The sequence below is a fragment of the Spodoptera frugiperda genome, chromosome 25 (genome assembly GCF_023101765.2).
Source record: "Spodoptera frugiperda isolate SF20-4 chromosome 25, AGI-APGP_CSIRO_Sfru_2.0, whole genome shotgun sequence".
NCBI lineage: Eukaryota > Metazoa > Arthropoda > Insecta > Lepidoptera > Noctuidae > Spodoptera > Spodoptera frugiperda.
Window position 1 is genome coordinate 5223380 of NC_064236.1, and position 12348 is coordinate 5235727.

Consider the following 12348-nt stretch of genomic DNA (forward strand, 5'->3'; position numbering starts at 1 on the left):
AATTTTTAAATTCAGTGCAGTGTATTAGAATTATAGTTATTTGTTTTTTATTCAATGGCATTGCAATTATTTTAATTTATTTCTGTTTTCTTTTATTTAATTTAAATTAAAACATTTTATTTTTTGTAAATTATATTGCGTTTTTATTTACCTGTTTTCTTTTTTACAATTTCATTTTATAAGTGTTCCTCGGGTGGTACAGGTAATATAAAGTGTGGAATTTACTGATGATTTTTTTCCGCGGTTAAAAATCCCAGCGGTATTTGATCTGTTGCAATTCACCGCATATTGAAATATTTTTGATACAACGGATTAAAGGCATCCGAGCGATGGATATGATTTTTATTTAAATTGAGATTTTAATATTCAAGCAAACTCTTCGGGATTTTTTTAAACTTTCGTGTTGTTCTGCAATCAGTATTTTTTTGTAGCAGCAGATTTAAAACGAACCCAGTTTATACTTAATCAGATTTTATAAAGAACGAAGTCGTGACAAACTTCGCCGAGAACTTCTTGGATTTTTACGTGAACATTTTACGAAATTAATGAAAACTTTTCATGGTTCCAATACAAAATAACACGTATGTTTGTCTCTTACGTATGACTTGAGCCCACAAATGATTTTAACGAAGAAAATAAAAGAAATAAATTTTCCTGCTATTTTTAGGGCTCTTGGGAAATCAAACCAGAACTATTCAAAGTTTTTATGTCGTAAGGCTAACGGAAATATTTCTTAGATAGACTCCTGAAACGAATAAAACGAGTCGGCAGTAATCAAATAAAATATTTTATCGGCACAAACGATTACTCATCTACACTTAGTCAGATCGAAACAGACTATAAAGCTACCTTTTACTGAGGAACTACCTATTTCCGAGGTGAACATTTCCATTTAGTTAAGTGTGAAACAAATTGAAGTTCGCTACATGCCATACCAGTACTTAACATTAATTAGTTGCAAAGTGCGTTCCTTGATTGCGAGTTCCTCTATCAACAGCCAGTGTGCAACGCTTAAGGTTCGAATAGACTACGGGACTAGACACTCATTGTATAGATTGTCTCGGTGTGAACACGAGGGTCTGTAATTGAAAAATTTATTGTGACACGATAATTAGTATCGCATCAGTCGCCGTCCTACCATCCGTACAAGTGTGAAAGTGGAGACATTAATGTCTGCCATTTATGTTAGAATTTGTGTCGTAGTCTAGTCGTACCTTTACAGTTTCAATTACAAGTTTGGTGTCAGTGCAAAGCTGATTTACACTACATTAAACTTGGGAAGTGAAGGCGTCGTGACACCCTCGCTTTGCGTGCTTACTTTACAGTTGATTGAGTATCACATCATGTCCATTTCAATTTAATAGACCCCTCTATTTTAATAAATTAAATATTAGGCACTGTAGGCATTGCACACGTTTTCAATCAAATTATTATTACCACGAAATATTTAATCACGCAATGTGAATTTCTATGTACATTGTACATTCAATAAAACAATTTCAGTAGAATTTAACGTCGAAGCCTGGTACTGTTAGAGATATTAAGTCCCGGAGTTTGTTCAGGCAAATGGAATAATCCTGCAACAACGGCTGTTCACTGTTCAGTACATACAGTTATCGATATGGACTGCGTATGACTGCTCTCTCCGATCGCAAATAACGTAAAGCCTAACGTTTTCAATTGTCTGTCTGATGCAAGTAATTGTTTTCACTGCAAAATATTTATTATGTACATTTTAAGTGTGTAAATGTAGTATATCAAATAGTTTAGTCTTATTTCACAAGAATAATCTTTTCCCAAGCCGGCGGCACCGCCGACTCGGACTATTCGAATAATACAAAAAAAAAACTGTGAACCAGTGCAAGCTAGTGCAGCATCAATTATAAAAACGTTGGCTGTCAGTGCTCATTACTGCGAGCTCTTTCATCCATGTTTTTACACTCCGTCTTTGTAAGGCCCGGGTCACCCGTTGTGTGCCGTGAGTCGTGTGCGCGGAAAGTGCTGACTATTGCCGGCTGCCTAAACGATGATCGCAACTTTTAACCTCAATTAGGCGAATCGACATAACACTAGCGTTCGCATAGAAACACAAAATTGCCTTTTTTCCATGCTCCCTCATGTTGGTTTCACATGCGGTAGTCCTATTATACTGCTGTGAAAGCCCCTCTACATTTCCGAGCCGCGTCTGACAACTATTGTATCGATGCTAGCTTTGACTACTTCACCTTCACCGTCCTTTCCTTTTGTTTCTTCATTATGTGTCCAAATGTCATCTTTCAACAACACACGTCGTTTTGACGTCTCTTTTTTGCGTTTTTGTCCTTGTACATATGATATGTACATACATTTTTAAAGGAAAATCAAAACTAAGCCCTGCCGGAAAACAAGGGTACCTCTATTTTAAAACGTTGAAAAATCCGATTCAATCCCCACTACGTTACTTGAGTGGCTCCGGCTTAAAAGCGGGGTTTACAAAGGCTTAAAACGACAAATAGGTGTATTAATAAGGCAGCACAGCTAACATATCAAATTAATTTTATAATTCCTTCCTTGCGCATTTTGCTATTAGCTTTAGAATGTGAAAAATGGTTCTTGGTAAATTAATTTATACCGCACAGGCTTAGTCTAAGTATATTAGGTACTTTGTTGCAATAAACTCATGTTGTGTGAGCGTTAAGTAAAACTTTATTTACCGTCTTTGTACTCGTATTAGAAATGTGAACGCATTTTATGAAGACAAAGAAAATAATCCACTTTCTAGAATTTTATTACTCTTAAATAAATTTTAACTTCATTCGTTTTAAAGATTTTGCCTCAACCTATAATGTAATCGTAAGTCTCTAGGATATCTATGTAACTTTATACAGTACAAGTATCAACACAATGAATTTAATGGAAAAGAAGTTTTTAATTTTTTAAATTTTCGTTTGCAATTTCGTAAAACCTGCCATGAGTAAAAATCCGACACAAATCATGCCATTACTATACTTGAATTAAGATGTCGTCTAATAAGCTCTATGCATATTATTTTTCTCATTTCACTAACAAGCTTTGTATGTATGAGTATCTCATAGGATTAAGTCTACTGTGCAATTTAAGCGGGCCTGTTCTGAAAGGATAGAAGCTTGAGTGTCCACAAGAGCCAAAGGACGAACAGAATAACAATAAGTGTGTGTCCCTCTCATGGAGCGCGACCTGAATGCTTTATATAATTTAGGCAGCATTGTGACGGAAGGCCAGACAGTATGAGTGCGATGCCAAGTGCACCCTCTCTTTACACTTGGTATGATAACACAGACCTTAATGCATTGTCGCGCACATAATTCAAAACAGACGGCTGCGAAACTAAAAGAAAGAACCCTTGCCCCGTGTGACCCACTATTACGGAGAGACTTAGCCTTCCCACAAACTCAAACATGCTATAAAACGAGGCTAGTTCTTAGCAGGATAGTTAGCCCCAATTTCGCGACTTTCTTCAACTTCGTTTAGCAACTCAAGGCCTTGTGTGGAGTAGGTAACACGAAATGTATGTTTTTATTTTTATAATTTATTGCTGTAGTGGCGTGGTAAGCCTTTGGGTCGTTGCCGGACTTTATATTACTTCATTACACTTGTAGCCTTGTGGTCCAAGTATTAAGAACCGGTGTAGACTTAAAGAGTTTTCAAGATTATTTGATATTTTTAACTGCCTGTTTTATTATACTATAGAGTGTCTTCGTGAGCTGGTAATAGTCACTTAATTGCGGTAATAATGTCAGGCGGCTGCCAGGCATTCATGAAATTGTGAAACGCTGCACGGCCGCCGCGGCAACGTGACCAGCATAGCGGCCGTTTGCATTAAGCATCCTTCCAATAGCAGACGCCTCGACTGCAACCTTTCCTTAACACATGCACGGATTGCAAACGACACCATTGTTGTTCAAGCGAATATAGACAGTCGGACCTAATCGAGTGCTGGGTACATCTTTATTACAACGATGACGTCAGTAATATGATTGTGTAGCTAATTCGGAGAATTCTTAGTGTCTATTTTGGTAACATTAATGATTATTTAAAAACGCTAAACGCTCTAGGTAAACTTTAAAATGATGGAAAATACTAAAATTTTATAACACCAACATATGAAATTGTTGTGATCTCAACAATGATAAATGAACGCGCATGTTTAGATAATAGCTCTCAATTCAGCATAACATTATGAGAAGTGCGGGCGGCGCGGCGTGGCGTGAGTTCGCCACAATTCTTGGCGCCACAACAGCTCTAACGTATTTATCTCGATGAAGCCAGAGCGCTTGCCTTGACCGTGCTAAATTAACACTTTCTAGCGTCCTTCTATCTAGTGGATGAAGTTATCGACGTAACTCGAGAGGGTTACGGTCAGATAACACTCGATCAAGTTCACAGCTTGGCTTGTTTAGACAAAGAGTAAAGAACCAACCGTCACTCCAGTATGTTAATGCAAACTATTGCATACGAATTGCAGCTATCATCTTTACAGGCCAACGGATTATTTAGTTCTTTGCACAAACATAATTTATTTCCATGCCAGTAGGTCGATCATTTACCTTCATCTGCATGAGTAAATTATTTTTACGTCATGCTTTAAAATTAGAATACTAACTAACAAGATGTTTAGTTACCATCACGAAACATTTTCTGTTTGTATAACGAAAACATTCATCAGTCAAATATAATCTCAACATGGTGGTTAACTACTATAGAAACCATGAACACGAAATTATGAGAGATTGATGCAATCGGCTCTCAATTGCTATCTAGTGATGTATAACTATACTCAGCTCTAATTTATGAACAGATGATTCCAATAATTCCATGTACAAATATGATGCGGCAATAGGCATCGATCAGCTCGCAATAACTCGACATGAAAGTAACTATATTGCGAATTATAACATAGAGACATCTGTAACATAGTTAAAATAAGTATTAGAACCTTCCGAATTATACGTTTACAGCCTTCTCGTGCCCGCATGCGGCTGAGATAGCACCTGAGGACGTGATGACCACACCTGCTACTAACGATCAATAATAAACTCGTAAATTGCAATATTACATCACTAACTCCTCTTCATTCTTATAGACAAGATCAACGTTTATTTGTTTTCCGTGGCGTATCGTAAATAAGAGTTCAAGAATGTTATCGAATGGCAGACTGCGTGTAATGTTTGCTAAATAAAAGTACCGAACGCCCAAAAGAAGTGAACACGAGACATTCGTGAGCACGCTTCGTTCCATTGTCTATAACGCAAATCACATCACATATTCAATGCAGAAATTTCGAATGTCGTATGCATGGGCACGTACAATTGCTTCGTCAAATCGGCATTGAACGATACAAGTGATCTTGCTTTTGGATTATCGTAAAACTATTTTCGTGTATCGACTGTAGAGTGCGCGTAAATCACTTAGGCTATTTTTTCCATAGCGTTTAGAAACATCTCAAAATAGCAATTCACGTAGGTATGGCTTTTAATGACGTAACATTTGCCGTGCGTTCAATATGATACGGAATTGTACGATACAACAGTAATATCTGGTCAGGATCGAAAGAGAGCGGCCACCACGATGTGTCATAAATCGATGTGGTTGGACCACGCTGCGGTTTTAGGGTTACCGTGGTCACAGAACAAGAACTCGTTGAAATTGGACGTTGATTCCGTCTATAGTAAAACTTTTCTCGTTACACACATAGTTGTTTCCAACCGAACGTCGCTTCATGTAAAGGCTGCATGGATATGGTTTTCACATTTCCATACATATTTTTATTCATCTACAATTCTATTTTTGAATATTTTATTTACCAAAATGCAACTTTGACCTGTTAATTGCACTTCATGAAAGTGGAAGCAGTAGTTGAGTTTCAAACTACGTCAGTACCGGATAACATTTTTGTCGGGACAAGGTCTCGGAGCAAGTTCTGAACTTCGATGTACCGTCACAATGCGCTCGATACTTTCGCTAGTTTTATCTGCTATACATTGCATAGCTACGTATCTAAGAAGCAGGCACAGATCAAAATTACGTTTAAATGAAACAATTATGCTAGCCCTGAAGATATTCCAAAAGATTTTAACACCTCATAAAATTGCAAACTTTGCATTTATCTAACATTATTAGGTTGTAGCTGCATGTCTTTACAAAGCTAATAATTAAAAAAAAAACTCAAGTATCACAAACAGTTTCGAAACAATAACATACCAAATATCTCACCAATTCGCATTTCAATTACCAGCAAATTCGCTATAAATTCGGTTCCGTAATCAGATTTCCAGAAATCGATAGGATTAATTAGAAATTATCCAATCAAGGCAGGCGCTTACCCGGGTATCTCCACTATGTGGTAGCCTATACCGTGACAGGTGATCGGCGATGTCTGAATAACATGTATGATGAATTTATGTGCTGACGTCGGCATTTTTATACACTCCCGCCGTACCTTTAACATTATCGAATTTCCTTTCGATATTCACTGAAAGCTAGCTCTATTAAATTAACGACGGCCGCAGTCGAGGCTCTGGATTCTTTTAACTTGCTTTTTTTTCATTAAATATTACCTCCTGACCTACTAATTTTCCATATTTTCTCTCTCAAAATAACAGTTGTCGGTACATGAACGTAGGTGTTTGTGTGTGGAAAATGTGTTTGTTTAGCGGTCGGTGGGTAAACAATCAAATTATTGGACCGGTCCGAGAATTATTTCAACCAGTCTGCTCCACTAGCGATAAAATCATTGTCTTTTCTTTTTGCTTCGGTTTCGGGATAGGTGCTTATGTTGCATTGTCGGTGTATACGGAATAGGTAGTTAAGTACGTATGTCCTGTTTGTTTAATCGTACTTACTTAAATTAAAAAATTAACAAACATTTTAAATGGACCAGTCTATTGGATTCAAAAATAAAACAGTATTTCTCTACATGCGTACGTTTTCTATTGACTTAAAATTTTGAGTAACATGGTCAGTGAGTATTCCCGAAATCTTTGAAAGAGCTTTAGACAGCGAAAGTAGATTAAAAATAAAGCAATATCATTGCTAAGGCGGAATTTAAACATTTTACTAACACTTTGAAAGTGTACTAGGCAGTATCAGATTACGCTATTGTTAAACTGCAATTCGTAGCAATTAGCGTTCCATTGTCTCCCTCTCTAACCCCATGGGAGACAGGCGTGTGGTTATGTGTTATGTATGCATGAAAACTGCAATGCTGAAGGCTGTAATTGTTTGAATACAGTTCTGAAGCACAGATGCACACTGTTTCCGCAATTTAAACCCGCGCCCGGTTGTTTAAAAAAAACGTTTTATATAAAGTTATTTTTGTCACTGTTGGCTCGCCGAATATGCAAACAGACAAGACAAATTGTGCTCGTGAACTTCATTCCCGTATCGCGCTATAAATTTACATCGGCATTCACGCTTGCATTGCAATTAATATTTTCATATTCACAAAGAGAGCAATCGTTTGCCCCTATCGATTTTATCTCTTTGTGTATCAGGTTTGGAATGACGGTGGCTGTGTGCTGTAGTTATTGATATGTGGGTGGTAATGTAACGATGTACGGATGTAGTTTGTTTAACAATTATCAATTAACTTTCGGATCTAACTGATTGAGATTCAGACTGTAATGGAAGCCTAAGTTGTACTTCGGAGCCTATAACTGATAAAATCTAGCAGTCAATTTTAAAATAAATCGATGTAGCGTATAACCGTTTTATCAATACAGTTGGTACGATTTTGGGACAAACAAAAATCAAACACAGGGCGAAGCACGCCGCCAGCGAGCAGGCGCTACACGGCGCGCTTTATCTTTATCGTTGTGTCCATGACATTTCCACGCCCTAAGCCCTCCACTGTCGCATCAAATACCATCCTTTACTCACTGATACAATGACCCGGCCCGAATAACGAACGGTGAACAACCAACTCTCGATACCAATCTGTAAATAGTCCGGTACTTATTTCGATCAACTGTTGTTATAGTTGATCGAAGAATACTCGTTTACGTGTATTTACAAACATGTCATTAGCTTTGTTACATGACAAATGGATTGTTATCGTACCTTTGCTTGCATGTTTTATAAAGTATAGGTGGTTGTAAAATGCAGGTTCTCAATCCGATGAGGTAAACCTATAAAGACAGCATTTACCTACTCATTAAAAATACACACTCGACAATGTTAATTGCCTGTGTTCAGTGTTAAACGTTTTATTTGGATGTTGAAATATAAACTCTTCGTTTTTATGTTATACCGTATTTAGGGAGTAAATCGGGTGGATGGCAAACGTTATTAGGTATATCAATCACCCGTCGGATTTCTCATTTCGTAGGTACCGTGGGTGGGATCGGTAAGAATGTTTTCGATTACATTACTCAATATTGATGATTTAATTTAGTAAGCTTCTGAACAAACTCAATTATAATAAGAATAGAAAGTTTATAAAAATATACAAAGAAAATATAACTATTAAAAAAAATCTTCACGACAGAAATAGACGTACAAATCATAATATTAGTTATTGCATTGAAACGAACCGTCAGTTTGTCGCTAAATAGTACCTAATAGGTGGTTTAAAGTGAAGAGGCGCCGTCAATTTTCCTGTCATGTCTCCTTCAACCGTCATCGGTTTAATAATGCAACTTTTCACTGTTTGCGGTAACAATTATCGTACGCGGACCTCCTGTCATTACATGTAGTTGAGTTGATCGCTACCCTCGCATGGCGGCGTGAGTGACATAAGTTTCTCTTCCAAATAAAGCTACGATGTATTTTTAGCTATTAACGTGTCCCTTCGTACAGTTTTATACTTGTATACATAAGTATTAGCGACTTTTCGAGTCTGTAAAAGGTGATTGTCGTGCCGTATAATGTTAAAAAAACCTCTACCTACGATATAGCCGAAAACATTCAAGTGACCCTATAAATACTTAAAAAATAGGTCAAGCTGGTCAGGAGAAGAATTATGTACCCTCATTCACCATGGCGTTGTAGATTACGTATACGTAATTAATATATAACATAAATGCAATCTTCATGATATTAATTAATTAAGCTTTGAATGAGATACACATATTGACATAACTATGTACTTATAGTTTGTCGGATGCATAATTACATAGCAGTGAAAGTGTTTCCTTCGTTTCAAAGATACAAGTTAGATAGCAAGTAACACAAGACTGGTGTATCGTTAGCGTCTAGACTAGAGCCAGGTTAAACTTTCTTATCGCGAAAATTGATATTACTCGGAGACTATGAACAATACTTAAACGATAACTGACTTACTTACTTTACTAACTTGGACAGAGTAGTTTCCAAGATTGTTACGGCTTAGATTACCTAGTCTCATAATGTTTATTTGCACTAGTTTCTCATTTGTATTATAAAGTTATAATTTATACCTAATCTAATTAGTTTTCTCTTTTTGTTCTAGTTGACCAAGATGGGTTGCTTCGTGAGTAAAGATAAACTCACCAAAGAAGATATGGACTTCTTGAAGACGCATACGTCATACGACGAGACCACCATCAAAGAGTGGTACAAGGGATTCAAGGTAAGAGTTATAAAGCTTTAGCAACGGAGCATACACACTCTTTGGCTTTATCATTGCATACGTAATGTCATCACATTCTCACACATAGGTACACAAAAATTAGGAAGTTTCGGAATACATTTAAAAATCTGATATCTCCCTACACACTCCTTCATTACTTTACATTGTAGTGATTTCGAAATCGTTCTAATTACACGTTGATTTCCATTTACTCTTCGCTCCGTTCACACAATTCCCTCATGAGACGGTAAAAGTAAAAAAAATCTCATAGAATTGGGACACTGGTTCAATTTAAACATTCTATCTTCGTTGCGAACTGATTGCAGCGACGTGCAAGTATTTACAAATCCCCAGAGTCGAGACTCGAGATCGTTCGATTCCTAGGTACATTCAATGAATTAATTCAATATTGCCGTGTAATCTGTACTACATAGTTGTTTGCAATGATTGCTTTGTCTTCATTAATTTAGCGTAAATTGATTTATTAGAATAACGTTAATACGTTGCGCGAACCAGACTCTTGTCTGCTTTATTGAAATCGGTGAAAATACTGAAATGTCGGAAATAAATTGATCAAAGGCATTATTAAACGACATCGATATTTGCATTTATTGTGATTCTTTCCAATTAGTATTTGTTTCATTGTTTAAATCTTGTTTTCTATTGTAAATGAAAACAATGTCCAATTATGATATTTTTGCAAGTTGTTCACAAACAAAGAGCTCAGGTGTGGGTAAGGTACCTAGCCTGTGTATATAACTATATATAGCTCAACGAATAAAGTGCTTGCGGTGAAACAATAACTCCAGCAATATTTTTATTACACGTATAAATAAAAGTTATATTCTCATTTATACTTCGTGTGTTACGGCAGGTTTAACGACGTAATTTTTCTAGTAAAGTGAACCTTAAATGCAATGGTGATTACTTTCTCATAAGCGGCTTACTCTCAAGATAAGGAAACCTCGGTCCAGACAAAACTCGGAACTGTGGCTGCAACAGATTCAAAATTTAATTATTTCAACGTTTAAGCTGTCGAAAAGTTTCGGACTTTATCTCACAGTTCCACAGTTGAACGGAATCTTTAAATACATGAGCGCGATACGAAATGAATTCAGTACATTGCTAACAATGGTTAAAGAATATATTTAACACTAAACTGTTAATTAATCAAAATAAGCGCGTGCTAAAACGACCACAATACGCCTACCAATTATTCAGGTCGGCCTTCGAAGCCGCAAACATAGGTGAATTGACAAATTTGCATTTGCATGAAGTTACATGATTGTTCCGACCGCGACCAAGTACACACGCAATGTTTAGGTTAGGGCAGCCGTTTTCCATGCATGCTTGCATTTATACCGTCGTCACACGTTTGCACTACTTTCTACACAACTTACACTTTCTACGTTCATCAAAACACCGTCTTGGATTAATTTTCCAATGCATATTCACATACATTGTAGCTTTTTATTTAAATTGTCATTGATAATGTCATAAAGCTAATTTTTTTTATTATTTCTTTGTAGCAAGACTGCCCGAACGGCAGGCTGACCCCAGCTAAATTTGTAGACATGTATAAGATGTTCTTCCCATCCGGGAACGCTGTAGAGTTCTGTGACCATGTGTTCCGCACCTTCGACATGGACAAGAACGGCTACATCGACTTCAAGGTAAAACATTTGAACTAGAATCAGCTAAGCGTTGAATTAAGTCATCCAATCTTAGTGTAAGTCTTGAATACTTGTAATGAACTATTTTTAAACAACATTTTGCTATTGTTGCAAATGCCCATTTCTATGCGCCATTGCGACTCGCACAAAGTTAAATATATGTTAACTTACTGCGATTGACTGACTACTTTAAATATTTTCGCTTGCGTTTATAATTGTTAACTATAGCCATAAACTACTAACGACTTCTACAGAACAAGAGATCCATAGTATATCCTTGTTTGTACTGGCCCCGACTCGCGTGGTGTACCAAGACTACTTTGTTGTAGGAGTTTCTGCAGGCCATCCACGTCACGTCAAGTGGCACACCTGAAGAGAAGCTGAAGTGGGCCTTCCGCATGTACGACGTCGATGGCAATGGTGTCATTGACATTCAAGAAATGACGAAAATTGTGCAGGTTTGTTACTTAACATTTTACAGATCTGTAGGGAATTATGTCCCAGTTACTGCAATTTAGTACACAACTTTATGAAAGAACAGCAAGTCGTCCATCGGGAGGTTGCCTAAAAAAATTGAGCTAATTCTAAAGTAAAATCCTTGCAAAGAGTCGAGTAAAAAATATTCGGCGATAGAGTTTTCCCGGAGTATAATAGATGAATCATGTTAATCAGTTACGCTTCACAGTATCTATTTTCTGTCTTAGAAGCGATTTTGTTTAGTCTCGCGCATGTACCTATTTTATAATTCTTTGACTACTTTTATAACCAAAATGTGGTATCGTTTCATACCTGGTGTGTCAACAAAACGACTTATAAGACCTTTGAATGCCTATCAAACAACGTGATTAACATTGACACAGTGTTCAATCACAAAGCGCTGTTAGATGTCACGCTGAACCCAAGCCTTTTATTTTAAACGTTTTTGATCGGAAAATCTGGTGGCAGAAAAACCTGTTACGTCATCTAGTGACGTGCGCGTTCATTTTAACCGGCTTTGAATTAAAAGCTTTACACGTTACACTACGCTTGGTGAATTTTTTAAACTAAAAAAATATAGTAGGTTGACATGAATTGAAAAGTGATGAACTATGATAAAAATAAAAGGGAATT

General features: G+C 36.8%; 2 protein-coding genes across 9 annotated transcripts in view; both read left to right on the forward strand.

The window, feature by feature from the left end:
* LOC118262293 (neurocalcin homolog) overlaps window positions 1–12348 on the forward strand; it is a 103277-nt gene that overhangs the window by 72809 nt on the left and 18120 nt on the right. The window lies entirely within an intron of this gene.
* LOC118262318 (neuronal calcium sensor 2) overlaps window positions 1–12348 on the forward strand; it is a 92231-nt gene that overhangs the window by 72454 nt on the left and 7429 nt on the right. For all 4 annotated transcript variants that reach the window (XM_035573579.2, XM_035573569.2, XM_035573595.2 and 1 more), the window contains exons 2-4: window positions 9446–9565; window positions 11095–11238; window positions 11568–11696. In XM_035573579.2, coding sequence (XP_035429472.1) covers window positions 9455–9565; window positions 11095–11238; window positions 11568–11696 — 384 coding nt within the window. In that variant the 5' untranslated portion in view covers window positions 9446–9454. The remainder of the gene's footprint in view (window positions 1–9445; window positions 9566–11094; window positions 11239–11567; window positions 11697–12348) is intronic.